We start from the raw sequence: 15,790 nt of genomic DNA, 5'->3' as shown, positions 1-15,790 counted from the left end.
ATTTATATTTGTAGAGTAAGGGGATGTGATCAACTTTAACTATACATTCATCTCATAGGCTAGAAGGCAGATAAAAAGTTTAGATGTTTTAAGTCTTCCAAGTTCAAATAGGACACTTTACAATAAGATCTGGACACATTTTCATTAATATTAAACAGACAAAAATAGCCTTAATGAAATTATAATACACTCAAAATGAATTTTCACAAATTTCTGTTTTCCCATTTTTTTATATTTTTTTCTAGAATCTTTTTTAGATCAAGAAAAAACAATAGAACATGTTCCCAAACCACCCGGGGTTATTGTCTCAAAATCATCCAAGATCATCCGAAGTAGAGGTAAAGGCAAGGTTTACATTAATTTTCTAAGTTTATACTATTCTCTTTCTCTAGAAGGATTTTAATTTAGTTGTGTGTTTTGTGTATATTTGTGTGATTCATACATACTTCACAGATAATTCTTTAAGCCATATACTCAGTAATTGTATTTTTGTTTTGAAGTCATACTCAGCAGTAATCAAGGCAAACGCCCTACTGCTGTTCTATCTCTCTGGCTCCTAATTTATTTTATTTAATATATTTTTTAAAAAGGACAACTCTTGGGACAGGAGCGGTGACTCAAAGCAGTAAAGAGTCTGCCTTGTGTGCTGTAGCCTAGGACAGACTGCAATTGGATCCCCTGGCATTCCATATGGTCCCCCAAGCCAGGAGCAACTTCTGAGCACATAGCCAGAAGTAAACCCTGAGTGTCACCGGGTGTGACCAAAACAAACAAACAAACAAAAAGTAAATAAAAAGGGCAACCTTTGAAGGAAATATGCTTTAAAAAAATGTCAGACCAAGGATGTGACTCAGAGATTGCATGCCTGCCTTGCACATGTAGGGCCCTGGATTTGACCCTTGGCACTCAAAACATTTTCTTTTTGGTTTTTGGGTCACACCCAGCAGTGCTCAGGGGTTACTCCTGACTCTACGCTCAGAAATTGCTCCTGGCAGGCTCAGGGAACCATATGGGATGCCGGAATTCAAACCACCATCCTGCATGCAAGGCAAATGCCTTACCTCCATGCTATCTCTCTGGCCCACATTTAATTTTTCTCTGATATTTTTGTCCCTCAAGTTCCAGTTATATTGGTAATTCTGAAATATCACTCTATCAATTGTACTCTTTTCTATTTGAGCTCTTGTCTGCAATAATACAAATGCCTTCTGGCAAAAGTCAATGTAAATGTAGAGCTTCCTACTAAATTTAGCTTATTCCAACAATTGTGGTCACTTAAGTTGTACCTACAATGATTAATCTCTAATAGTTGTTATATATTCTAGCCTTCTTTAATAGTTGATTTTAAGTGAGATGCTTTGCCCAATATAAACTGCTCAATTTTTAACAGAATGATAACATCAGATTATCTGAAATATTTTGAACATTCTAATATCTGGGACACCTGTGCCTATATCTCACCAACTTTATGTTGCTGATGATTTTCATAATTTTGTCTTTCTCTTTGTGTGTAATGATAAAATTTAAAAAAATTTTAAATTTTCATAATTTTGTCTTTCTCTTTGTGTGTAATGATAAAATTTTTAACTACAATTTCTACTTGTGAATGTGTTTATAAAAAGACAGTATGATGTCTAGGTTGATATCATCACTGAAAACAGGACAGATTTCTATTTTCCCTCACTCTCCTTTCCTTCTGACTCAATTTCCTCTCTCAAGACAAAAGATTTTTGTATTGTGACATGCATCTCTTTATTCTGTTTATACATGAAGCTGTGTGTCCTTCTTTCAAACTGAATGAAAGTCTGGCTGGGTGAAAAATCCTTAGCGAAGCACTTTGTTGAATTTTGTCTCTATATCCCACCACTGCCTTCAGAACTTGAGAGTTGCTTGTGATAAATCTGCTATAAATCTTAAGGACGCCACTTTGTAATTTTCTTTTTCGATCATGGTGTTTTCAGTATTCTATCACTGTCTGTGGTTTTCATCATGTGATTAGTATGTGACTTGGGATGCTTTTCTTTGAATTTCTTTATAACTAGTACTCTTTAGCATCCAGGATGTGGTTGCGTGCACTCTTTTGTTCTGGGAATTTCTCAGTAGTGATGTCCTTAACTTTGATTGTTCAGCAGGGTTTTCTTTCTGGGTCTCGGTACCCCAATAATTTTGAAGTTGTTTCTATTGAGTTTTTCTCAGAGTTCTATTGTTATCTGTTCACTTTCTTTGAGGATTTTTGTCAGTTTTTATTTTCTATGGAGGTGTTATGCATTTCATCTTCTAGCTCACTAATTCTGTCTGCAATGGCTATTATTCTGTTGGTGTGGCTTTCTTATGTGAAATAAAAATGATTTTACCTACCCTGTTTCTAAGCCCTGATATTTCTGTTTGAAGTTTTCTCCTTTCTACTTTCATATCCTTTTTTTAAAATTTTTTTGGGGTGGTTTGGGTCACACCTGGCAGCCCTCAGGGATTACTCCTGGCTCTAAGCTCAGAAATCACTCCTGGCAGGCTCGGGGGACCCTATGGGATGCCAGGATTCAAATCACCATCCTTCTGCATGCAAGGCAAATGCCCTACTTCCATGCTATCTCTCTGGCACATTTTAAGTCCCAACTCTGACCACCACCAACAGCCTCACAGACCTCAGCTCAATTTAAACTGAGAATTTTTCCCCCAAACTCCACCCACAACTGACAGACTGCTGTGGCTAGGTTCATATATCCTACTATGTTTTTAATATCATACAGATGAGTACAATTATTCTACTCTGACTCATTTTACTGACCATAATACTCTCCATGTGTAAGAAAATTTCATGAATTCATTTTTATCTTTTTTCTTTTTGTGTTTTTGGGCCACACCCACCGAGTGACACTATGGGCTCAGAAATTGCTCCTGGCTTGGGGGACCCTATGGGACACTGAGGAGTTGAACCTTGTCCTCCTAGGCTAACGCCAACAAGGCAGACGCCTTACCGCTTACGCCACCACTTTGGCCCCAACTTTATTTTCTCTAACAGCTTCATAGCATTTCATGTGTAGATATAATCACAATTTCTTTTCCCACTCATTTGATCTTAGGTACTTGGTTTGTTTCCAGATTTTTGCTATTGTGAATAATATGTGAATAGTGTTACAATAAAGAACATGGGAGTGCTGATGTCTTCTGAATTGTGTTTTTGGGCACATAGTGTAAATTCACAGGCATGGTATTGCTGGGTTAAATGAAGCTCAGTTTCTAATTTTTGAGGAATGTCCATATTGTTTTCCAAAAAGGCTGAGCCAGTTGACATCCACACTACTATGAGAGTCCTTTTTTTTCCTCACATCCACAACAGTACTGGTTGTTCTGGTTTTTTTGATGTATGCTAGTTTCCATGGTGTAAAATGATAAATTATTGTTGCTTTGATTTGCATCTCCCAGATGATTAACAATATTAATTAAATTAAATGTGTATTTTGGACATCTGTAATTCTTTAAGGAAGATTTTGTTCATCTCTTCTCCACATTTTTGAAGGGGGTTTATATTAACTTCTGCTGATACTTTGAATTTCTGTGGTGTATGTTGTGATGTTCTTTTTGTTTCTTATTTAGTTTATTAGAACTTTCTCTCTGTATCTCTGTCTTACTGTCTCTCTGTCTCTCTCTGTATCTCTCTGACTATTGCGAGTGGTTTATTGATCTTTTTCAAAGAACTAGCTCTTGGTTTCATTGATCTTTTGGATTGGTTTTTATCATTTCTAGTTTATTAATTTAAGCTCTAAGTTTTATTATTTCTTCTGTCCTACCTACTTTATGCTCCTTTTTTGGTCACCTTCCAGTTTCTTAAGTTGTGTAGTCAAATTATATTTGTGGGCCCATTTTTCCTTCAAAATGAATGCTTGCATAGCTATGAACACTTCTCTTAACACTGCTTTTGTGTCCCCGCAACAGCTCATATCCTCTTTCTCATTTGTTTCCAGGAATCTTTTTATTTCCTTTCTTATCCACTGGTTGTTCAGTAGTGAACTACTTAGTTTGAAGGTATTACATTGTTTCTCTGTTTTTTTTAATATTTTATTTAAACACCTTGATTACATACATGATTGTGTTTGGGTTTCAGTCATGTAAAGAACACCACCCATCACCAGTGCAACATTCCCATCACCAATGTCCCAAATCTCCCTTCTCCCAACCCAACCCCCGCCTGTACTCTAGACAGGCTTTCCATTTCCCTCATACATTCTCATTTTTAGGACAGTTCAAAATGTAGTTATTTCTCTAACTAAACTCATCACTCTTTGTGGTGAGCTTCCTGAGGTGAGCTGGAACTTCCAGCTCTTTTCTCTTTTATGTCTGAAAATTATTATTGCAAGAATGTCTTTCATTTTTCTTAAAACCCATAAATGAGTGAGACCATTATGAGTTTTTCTCTCTCTCTGACTTATTTCACTCAGCATAATAGATTCAATGTATATCCATGTATAGGAAAATTTCATGACTTCTTCTCTCCTGACAGATGCATAATATTCCATTGTGTATATGTACCACAGTTTCTTTAGCCATTCGTCGGTTGAAGGGCATCTTGGTTGTTTCCAGAGTATTGCTATAGTAAATAGTGCTGCAATGAATATAGGTGTAATGAAGGGATTTTTGTATTGTATTTTTGTGTTCCTAGGGTATATTCCTAGGAGTGGTATAGCTGGATCATATGGGAGCTCGATTTCCAGTTTTTGGAGGAATCTCCATATTGCTTTCCATAAAGGTTGACTAGATGGCATTCCCACCAGCAGTGGATAAGAGTTCCTTTCTCTCCACATCCCTGCCAACACTGTTTATTCTCATTCTTTGTGATGTGTGCCATTCTCTGTGGTGTGAGGTGGTACCTCATCGTTGTTTTGATTAGCGTCTCCTTGATGATTATTGATGTGGAGCATTTTTTTCATGTGTCTTTTGGCCATTTGTATTTCTTCTTTGTCAAAGTGTCTGTCCATTTCTTCTCCCCATTTTTTGACGGAATTAGATTTTTTTCTTGTAAAGTTCTGTCAGTGCCTTGTATATTTTGGAGATTAGCCCCTTATCTGATGGGTATTGGGTGAATAGTTTCTCCCACTCAGTGGGTGGTTCTTGTATCCTGGGTGCTATTTCCTTTGAGGTGCAGAAGCTTCTCAGCTTAATATATTCCCATCTATTAATCTCTGCTTTCACTTGCTTGGAGAGTGCAGTTTCCTCCTTGAAGATGCCTGTAGTCTCAATGTCCTGGAGTGCTTTACCTACATGTTGTTCTATATATCTTATGGTTTCGGGTCTGATATTGAGGTCTTTAATCCATTTGGATTTTACCTTCGTACATGATGCTAGCTAGGGGTCTAAGTTCAATTTTTTGTAAGTGGCTATCCAATTGTGCCAACACCACTTATTGAAGAGGCTTTCTTTGCTTCATTTAGGATTTCTTTCTCCTTTATCAAAAATCTGAGTATTCAAGCCTATTCCACTGATCTGAGGGCCTGTCCTTATTCCAATACCATGCTGTTTTGATAACTGTTGTTTGTAGTAAAGTTTAAAGTTGGGGGAAGTAATTCCTCCCATATTCTTTTTCCCAGTGATTGCTTTAGCTATTCCAGAGTGTTTAATGTTCCAAACGAATTTCAAAATTGCCTGATTCACTTCTTTGAAGAATATCATGGGTATCTTTAGAGGGATTGCATTAAATCTGTATAGTGCCTTGGGGAGTATTGCCATTTTGATGATGTTAATCCTGCCAATCCATGAGCAGAGTATGTGTTTCCATTTCCGTGTGTCCTCTCTTATTTTTTGGAGCAGAGTTTTATAGTTTTCTTTGTATAGGTCCTTCACATTTTTAGTCAAGTTGATTCCAAGATATTTGAGTTTGTTTAGCACTATTGTGAATGGGGTTGTTTTCTTAATGTCCATTTCTTCCTTATTACTATTGGTGTATAGAAAGACCATACATTTTTGTGTGTTAATTTTGTAGCCTGCCACCTTGCTATATGAGTCTATTGTTTCTAGAAGCTTTTGCAGTTTAGGGTTTTCTAAGTAGAGTATTATGTCATCTGTAAACAGTGAGAGCTTGACTTCTTCCTTTCCTATCTGGATTCCCTTGATATTTTTTTCTTGCCTAATCACTATAACGAGTACTTCCAGTGCTATGTTGAATAGGAGTGGTGAGAAAGGACAGCCTTGTGCGAGAATTTAGAGGGAAAGCGTTCAGTTTTTCTCCATTGAGGATAATATTTGCCTCTGGCTTGTGGTAGATGGCCTTAACTATATTGAGAAAGGTTCCTTCCATTCCCATCTTGCTGATCAATAATGGGTATTGGACCTTATCAAATGCTTTCTCTGCGTCTATTGATATGATCATGTGATTTTTATTTTTCTTGTTGATGTTGTGTATTATGTTGATAGATTTACAGATGTTAAACCAGCTTTGCATTCCTGGGACGAAATCTACTTGATCATAGTGGATAATCTTCTTAATGAGGCATTTAATCCTATTTGCCAGGATTTTGTTGAGGATCTTTGCATCTGTATTCATCAATGATAGTGGTCTGTAATTTTCTTTTTTTGGTAGCATCTCTGTCTGGTTTAGGTATCAAGGTGATGTTGGCTTCATAAAAGCTATTTGGAAGTGTTTCTGTTTGTTCAATTTCATGAAAGAGTCTTGCCAGGATTGGTAGTAGTTCCTCTTGGAAAGTTTGAAAGAATTCATTAGTGAATCCATCTGGGCCTGGGCTTTTATTTTTGAGCAGATATTTGATTACCGTTTTAATTTCATCAATAGTGATGCCTGTGTTTAGATATGCTACATCCTCTTCCTTCAATCATGGAAGATTATAAGAGTCCAAGAATTTATCCATTTCTTCCAGGTTCTCATTTTTAGTGGCGTAGAGTTCCTCAAAGTAGTTTCTGATTTCCCTTTGAATCTCTACCATATCAGTAGTGATCTCTCCTTTTTCATTCCTAATACGAGTTATCAAGTTTCTCTCTCACTTTCTTTTTTAAGAATTGCCAGTGGTCTATCAATCTTGTTTATTTTTCCAAAGAACCAACTTCTGCTTTCATTGATCTTTCAGATTGCTTTTTGGGTTTCCACTTCGTTGATTTCTGCTCTCAGCTTTGTTATTTCCTTCTGTCTCCCTATTTCTGGGTCCTTCTGTTGAGAACTTTCTAGTTCTATTAGCTGTGTCATTAAGCTACTCAGGTAAGCTCCTTCTTCCTTCCTGATGTGTGCTTGCAAAGCTATAAATTTTCCTTTCAGTACTGCTTTTGCTGTGTCCCATAAGTTCTGATAGTTTGTGTCTTTATTGTCATTTGTTTCCAGGAACCTTTTGATTTCCTCCTTGATTTCATCTCAGGCCCACTGGTTATTTAGTATGAGGTTGTTTAACTTCCAGGTGTTAAAGTTTTTCTTCTGTGTCTTTTTGGAAATATCTGATAAATCACAAATAATTTCAGAGCCTTGTGGTCAGCGAAGGTAGCCTGCAAAATTTCTATCCTCTTGATATTATGTAGGTATATTTTATGTGCCAGCATGTAGTCTATCCTGGAGAATGTCCCTTGTACATTGGAGAAGAATATGTATCCAGGTTTCTGGGGATGGAGTGTCCTATATATATCCACTAGGCCTCTCTCTTCCATTTCTCTCCTCAGGTCTAGTATATTCTTGTTGGGTTTCAGTCTGGTTGACCTATCCAGTGTTGACAAAGCCGTGTTGACAAAGTTGTGTTGTTATTGATATTATTTTTTAGATTTGTCAACAGTTGTATTAAATATTTTGCTGGACCCTTATTCAATGCATATATGTTTAAGAGAGTGATTTCTTCCTGCTCTACATACCCCTTGATTAATATAAAATGTCCATCTTTGTCCCTTACTACCTTCCTGAGTATAAAGTTTGCATTATCTGATATTAGTATGGCCACTCCAGCTTTTTTTTTTTTTCACTCCAGCTTTTTTATGGGTGTTGTTTGCTTGGATAATTTTTCTCCAGCCTTTTATTTTGAGTCTATGTTTGTTCTGACTATTCAGATGCATTTCTTATAGGCAGCCGAAGGTTGGATTGAGTTTTTTGATCCATTTAGCCACTCCGTGTCTCTTAACTGGTGCATTTAGTCCATTGATGTTGAGAGAAAGAATTGTCCTGGGATTTAATACCATCTTTATATCGAAATTTGGTGTGTCTTTTGGTTAGTCTTGTCTTAAATTAGGTCTTTCAGTTTTTCTCTTAATACTGGTTTTGAGTCTGTAAAGTTTCTGAGCTGTTTTTTCTGTGAAACCATGTATTCTTCCGTCAAACTGGAAAGTGAGTTTTGCTGGGTACAGTATTCTAGGTGAAGCATTCATTTCATTCAGTCTTGTCACAATATCCTACCACTGCTTTCTGGCTTTGAGTGTTTCTGGTGACAGGTCTGCTGTAAATCTCAAGGATGTTCCCTTGAATGTAATTTCCCTTTTTGATCTTGCTGTTTTCAGAATTCTGTCTCTATCTGTGGGATTCGTCATTGTGACTATGATGTGTCTTGGGTATTTTTTTCTGGGGTCTCTTTTGGTTGGTACTCTTCGAGCATGCAGGATTTGATCACATATATTCTTTAGCTCTGGAAGTTTCTCTTTAATGATGTTCTTGACTGTTGATTCTTCCTGGAAATTTTCTTCCTGGGTTTCTGGGACTCCAATGATTCTTAAGTTGTTTCTGTTGAGCTTATCATAGACTTCTATTTTCATCTGTTCCCATTCTTTGACTAATTTTTCCACTGTCTGTTCATTTGCTTTATGTTTTTTTTTCCAATCTCTCCTGCTGTATGGAATTGTTATTTATCTCATCTTCCTTAGCACCAAGTATATTCTCAGCTTCTGATACCCTGTCCCAGAGCTTATCCATTTTGTCATTCACTTCGTTTACTGAGTTTTTCAGGCCTGTTAGTTGACATGTTATTTCAGTTTAGAGTTTTGTGATTTCTGTCTTCATATTTTCTTGGTTCTTATTAGTGTTCTGTTCAACTGGATCCATGGTTTCTTTGAGTTCTTTGAGCATCTTCCATATTTCTTGTCTAAAGTCCTTATCTGAGAGGTTGATTACTTGGTTGGTCATTATCTGGTCATCAGAATTGTCATCTTCATTCTCTATGTCTGATGCTGGCCTGCGTCATTTCCCCATTGTGACACTTTTATTGTGGGTTTTTGTACGTGTTGTGGTGGCATTCATTGGATAAATGATGTAGGCAGCCACACTCCTTTTGCTCTACCCTTTCTGGATGTGTCGACTTGCCTCCAAGGGATGGGAGTCATCCCTGGATGATGCATCACACAGGATCAAATCTTAGGCCTAAGCACCCGGCAGAGAAGACAGTCTGGAGAGAAATGCTGGGCTCAGTGATCCAGCACAGTTCTTAGTGTGATTTTTTCTTCTTGTTGCGATGGTGTTCTTTCCTTCGCTATGTGGCCATGCTCTGCTGGAGCCTCTTTTTGGCCCACTTCCAAGAGGTTCACGTGGTAGGACAGTAGACAGACACACACAGGCAGCACTCACAATTTTTCACAGTCCTGTTTCTCTGTTTCTTTATGTCTTTAACATCTATTTTGTGCATCATAGTCTGAGAAGATAGTTGATAATGGTTTTTATGCTCTTGATTTCATGGAAGTATGTGTATATATACATATGTATGTATAACACACTGAGCCCCTCTCTTCCATATCTTCCTTCAAAGTATTTACTTTCTCACTGAACTTTATTCTAGTTGATCTATTGAGAGATGGTAGAGAAGTGTTGAAGTCTTATACAACTATTGTGTTACTGTTGATGCCTTCCTTCAAATCTATTAGTTGTTGTGTTAAGTATTTTGCTGTACCTCATTAGGTGCATACATGTTTAGGGGTGTTAGTTCTTCATGGTGTACAAATACCTTGATAATTACTAAATGACCTTCACTGTCTCTCATAATCTATTTGTGTCATCTGATACTAGCATGGCCACTTGGCTTTTTTTGATGGTTTTTCTTAACTAATTATCTTCCAATCTTTGAGTTTTGAATCAGTGTTTATTCTGTTTATTCTTAGTGTTAAAATGTATTTATTGTAGGTAGCAGAACATTGGGTTCAGTTTTCTAATTCATTCTGCCAGTCTGTGTCTTTTAATTGTTGTTTTTTTTTCTGTGTCTTTTAATTGGGGCATTAGTCCATTGACATTGAGAGAAATTATTATTATAGAGTTTGGTGCCATTTTTCTATAGAAGTTTGGTGTGTTTGTGGAATTTATCTTGTCTTAAAGTAGCCCCTTAAGTTCTTCTGTTGTTGTCTGGAGTTTTACTGCACTTCATCTTTGAGCTCACTAATTCAATCCTCAGAAGTATTAACCTGCTGGTGCGAGGCCTTCCAGTGAATTGTATATGTCTTAATCTATGTAGATGTGGTCCAGCATTACCTAAGCACAATTGTGAATTACTCCAGGCATGGTTCCAGGGCCCTCCTCCCTTCCTGAACACTGTTGGGTGTGGTTCCTATAAAATATTACTAATCTTAAAATATAACCAGGAATATAAAATGCATTTTATAAAAGTTCAAAATATACTTGGCTAGACTTTGTTGTTGTTTTAAGTCACATCTGGTGATATTCAGGCCTTACTCATGCATGGCTCTATGCTCAGGGATTACTCCTGCTGGTGATGGGGAACTATACATGGTGCCAGGTATTGAATCTGGTTGACCATATGTAAATCAAACACCTTACCCTCTATACTAAATTTCTGGTCTTCTGGAAAGACCATTTTTGATAGATGATAAAAGGTTTTTTGTCATGATGAAGTAAACTTAGTTGATGTTTGACTAACTTCTGAACTGTTCATTTTTTTATTGTCAAATTACAAATATTTCACAACAATATTTAAGGCACATAGTGATAATGAATGAGGGGCAATACTATGGGAAAATCTCTTTCAGAGTATGTGTATAACTATTATGTCAATGGTAATGATGGTTACTTTTACTCTAGGCAACAACACATTTATGTTTCATTTTGTCATTCTTATTTAGATTTCCTTAAAGAGACAAGAAATGTGGATGATTCAATGCCACATGCTGTATATGGTGAAGGTTTTAAGATATATAAGACTATTGCAGCAACACAATATGAAACAGTAATAGCTATGGTCAACCTAGCCATACTTAATTGTCAATTATTTGCAAGAAATGCACTTAATCTTAAGGTATGCTAAATCATTTTGATGACCATTTCTGGTTATATTATTAATTATTGTTGACTTTCTATTTCCTAACAGGTAATTTCCATTGTATTTAAAGGAATTTTAAAAATTAATTAAAAGTTGAATCACTGACTTATTGAGCTACAAAGTTAATCTGATTAAATTACAGGACTTCAATGTTTTAACACCAATCCCCTTATCAGTTGTCCACTTAATTCCACCAAATGCCTCCAGTTTTCCTTCCATATCACAGCCATGTGGCCAGCTTCCCCCCACCTTTTTAAGTACTGTGATTTACCCTACCATTACTGGTGGGGTATTATATATGTTACTTTACCTCTTTTCAACACCTAGTTCTAGTTCCCTGTCTTATTCCCTACTCAGTTACAAACTTCCTGCTCTTTGCTTCCATTCCCTGCAGGCATTAGTTATTCCTCTACAATGCTTTTTATATCTCACTTATGAGTGATATCATCCTGTATCTGTCCCTCTATCTCTGACTCATTTCACTCAGCATGAATCTTTCCTGATTCATTTACATATGAGCAAACTGTATGACCCTATCTTAACTTACAGTCAAGTATTCAGTTACATCCTTGTGCTATAACTTATTCTTGGGCATTTGGGTTTCCAATTTTCAGATTGGAATTTCCAGTTTTTAGATTTTAACTCTTGTGTTTATTTTGCATTGTTTTTTTTGGTCTTTGAGGTATATTCCCATGAGCTGTATTGATGGGTCACATGGAAGCTCAATTGCTTGTTTGTTTTGTTTTGTTTTTTTAGTCACACCTGGCAATGCTCAGGGATTACTCCTGGCTCTGCACTCAGAAATCGCTCCTAGCAGGCCTGAGGGTCCATATGGGATGCTAGTATTTGAACCCAGGTCCATCTGGGATTGGCCATGTGCAAGGCAAATGCCCTAGCAGTGTGCTATCTCTCCAGCCCCACAATTGCTTAATTTTTGAAGACTGTTCATATGAAGGCAGGGCCAGTTGTTATTCTCACCAGTAGTGAATGAAGGTCATTCATTCATGCCAATACTGGTTATTGTTGTTCTTTATAATAAATGCCAGTTTCTTTTTTTTTTTTTTTTTTTTTTGGTTTTTGGGCCACACCCGTTTGACGCTCAGGGGTTACTCCTGGCTATGTGCTCAGAAATCGCCCCTGGCTTGGGGGGACCATATGGGACGCCGGGGGATCGAACCGCGGTCCGTTCCTTGGTAGCGCTTGCAAGGCAGACACCTTATCTCCAGCGCCACCTTCCCGGCCCCATAAATGCCAGTTTCTATGATGTGAGGCAATACCTTATTGTTGTTTTGATTTGCATTTTCCTATATGGCCAGTGATGTAAAACATTTCTTCATATGCCTTTTGTATTTCATATGCCATTTGTATTTCTTCTCTGAGAAAGTTTCTGTTCCTCTCTCTAGAAGGGGGTTGTGTGTCCCACCCCCCAACATTCTACTAGTGCTTTATGTATCTTGCATATTAAACCTTTATCACAAGAAGTTTGAACAAATAATTTCTTCCACTATATGGGCTTTGTATTTTTGTTATCATTCCCTTAAAAATAAAAAGTATTCTTAATTTAATTTAGTCTAGTCTAAATGGATTTATTCTGTTGACACAGAGATTTCCCAGGAATACTAAGCATCTTTAAGCCTCCCTGTTCTTATTAATTAATTAATTTAGATAAAGCAAGATAGTTTTTATTAAAATTTTATTTAGAAAGATGCTCTATATATGCAATAGAATACTATTCAGCCATTTAAGGTTTAAAAATAACTATGCTGACAACTATTATGACAAAGATATGAGAGAAATAGAATGCCTGTCTCAAATACAGGCAAGGGATGGGGGAAGAGAGAGTTGGAGAGCAATGATGGTGGGAATGTTGCACTGGTGAAGGGAGGTATTCTTTTATATAACTAAAACCCAACTACAAACATGTTTGTAATCATGGTGCTTAAATAAAGATAGTTTTTAAAAATTAAAAAATAATGTGATACACTTTCTTTAAGTAAAAAATTAATTTGATTCTTTGAGACAAAACAGGTTAATAATAAAAAAAAAGAAAGATGTTAAGGGATAAAAAGAGAAATACATGTTTAAGAAATAAGGCAGGTTTCGACAAAGTGAAAATAGGCAAGGAAAGAAACACAGACAAGCTGATAAGATACAAGTTCAGGGGAGAACACAGGCTTAAAAAGTAAGCCCAAGCTTCTCTGTTCTTATTTATCTTCTTTCCATCAACTAAGCATTTTTGTTTTCTTTTGTTTTTGAATCACATTCGGTGGTGCTCAGGGGTTCTGAGCTCTATGCTCAGAAATTATTCCTGGCAGCCTTAAGGGGACCATACAGGATGCAGGGGATTGTCTTTAAGTTGGTTATATACAAAGCAAATGTCCTACCCACTGTGCTATCTCTCACCCTCAACTAAGCATGTACAAATACTCAAATTCAAAGCATTTAGAGTGATATTTTGTTAGAAAGTGCCATGTTTTTATTTTATATGCCATCAAGTTTTTATTACTTTAAAGAACATATATAAAATAGTTGACTGTAAAATATTTTTTCCAGATAAGTGAGAGAAAATTTATTTTTAGGAGAATAGAAAGAAAATAAAAGGGAAAAATAGTATAGCTACAAATTTGTGGAAATTACTCTATCTTCAACAAGATTATTAAGTCATAAAGTCGTGTTGATGACTGACCATTCTTTATTTCACTTGTTTCTGAATATTAAGTGACTTCTGCTACTCATTGGTATCTAAATTGGTGTGTTCCTATGGGGATGACAGTATTAAATTAAGTTGTCACATGGCCACAAATATGGTTGTGCGGTCCAGAAATTCAAAACACTATTTACTACTGATACTACAGCTTTATCATAGCTTCGTTTATATCTCTTTGAGAACAGAGTGAGTTGATGGACCTGGTTCAGACATGACGACTACATTTGTGGGCATGGTTATGGCTATTCTAGAGTGATTTTTGAATTATACATCACAATATGGAAAATAATATTTATTATAATATTTTTAGAGAAGCAGAGTATTTTTTACTAAAATTTACTTAGAAAGATGTAAAGGATTAAAAGAGAAGAAATGTGGCCAAGGTAGAACACAGACAAAAGAGAGAAGCAAGTTTGTTCAAGGGGGAACAAGGAATTGAAGGAAAAACCCAGTTACCATATCTTTAAATTATTGACAATATTTTTAGCTTTTGTGCCAAATATAGCACTAGATTACTTTTATATTGACCTCAATTGCAGTATGAATAATAATAATCATTTCTTTAGTGTCCATTATGTTCAAGATGTTTCTCTTAAAATTTAAAAAACTGCAAAGAAGATGTAATATTAATCTTCAAATGAGATCACTGAATCCCAATAAAAGAAGCTTGCCTATGACTATTCAAGGAAGCAAGTGTCAAAGTTTAGGCACAAGACACAGTGGTCTAAAAAACTTAACTTTTTAAATTATTTTTTCTATTTATTTCTTTCTTCTTAGTTTTATAGAAAAATGTGGGAATATGTAGTAAAACAAAGTAATCCATGTCCCAAGATTCTATGAAAAAAGGCAGGAGCCCCTGTTTAAATGATAAGAAATAGAAAAAGAAAAGGGAAAAAAGGGTGTGTGTGTGGCAGGTGTTTTTGTTGTTGTTGTTTGTTTGTTTTGTTTTTGATTTTTGCCTAGGCACACCAAAAGATGGGGTAAATAGAAAGGAAAAACCTTTGGCTTGAAAACAGGGAGACCCTATTCATGAAGCATAAAATTCATAGATATAGTTCAAAAAAGAAAATAAATCATGAAAAGTTTCTTTGCTAAATTAGGTCATTAAAAATATCACCTTTACTGAGGAATTTAGGAGGTCACATGTATGACCAGGACAGGATGTGTTCTTGGAAAATATCAGAAAAGACCCTAAAAATTTTCCCTCTGGCCAGTTTTTTGATGAAGCATAAGCAGTAATTGTAGGCTAAAATGGCTTTATGTGGACTAGATAAGCAATGAAGAAGTGCTTTTGTAGAGAGTTCAATCTAAGATGACTAGAAGTGGTACTGCTATCTCCCTACCTCTTTTATTCCTCTTTCTTCTCTCTTTTAAAGCACTAAACAGAAGCACGAAACACTAAGCACTAAACAGAAGATTCCAAAGACAATACCAGAAAAGGAAATAGACTTAGCAAACTAAACTTAGCAAAGTTTAGTTAAGTCAGAAAATAGTTACTTGTTTACATACTTAATAGAACTTCTTGCTAGAGTAATTAATTTTTTTTTTTTTGGTTTTTGGGCCACACCCTGTGCCGCTCAGGGGTTACTCCTGGCTATGCGCTCAGAAGTTGCTCCTGGCTTCTTGGGGGACCATATGGACGCCGGGGGATCGAACCACAGTCCGTCCTAGGCTAGCGCAGGCAAGGCAGGCACCTTACCTCCAGCGCCACCGCCCGGCGCTTTTATATAAGAAGATAAGTAGGAAAATTTAGTGTTTAGTGTCCAAAATGGAAAGGAATAATAAAGCTCTTTATGCAATTGGCTTAATACATAGAATTTTTTTAAGAATCCACAAGAAAACTACTAAAGATAAGCAA

At 36.3% G+C, this 15,790-nt stretch overlaps 1 protein-coding gene across 1 annotated transcript in view; it reads left to right on the top strand.

Annotated features, from left to right (window-relative positions):
* Window positions 1-15,790, top strand: part of LRRC63 (leucine rich repeat containing 63) — a 78,760-nt gene that overhangs the window by 2,935 nt on the left and 60,035 nt on the right. Inside the window, exons 3-4 of the mRNA XM_049778484.1 lie at window positions 246-338; window positions 11,029-11,201. Of these exons, the coding sequence (XP_049634441.1) occupies window positions 246-338; window positions 11,029-11,201 (266 nt within the window). The remainder of the gene's footprint in view (window positions 1-245; window positions 339-11,028; window positions 11,202-15,790) is intronic.

The sequence above is a fragment of the Suncus etruscus genome, chromosome 8 (assembly GCF_024139225.1).
Source record: "Suncus etruscus isolate mSunEtr1 chromosome 8, mSunEtr1.pri.cur, whole genome shotgun sequence".
In the NCBI taxonomy this organism is placed as follows: Eukaryota; Metazoa; Chordata; class Mammalia; order Eulipotyphla; family Soricidae; genus Suncus; species Suncus etruscus.
Note: the sequence above shows the minus strand (reverse complement) of the source record. Positions and strands in the feature narration are given on the sequence as shown.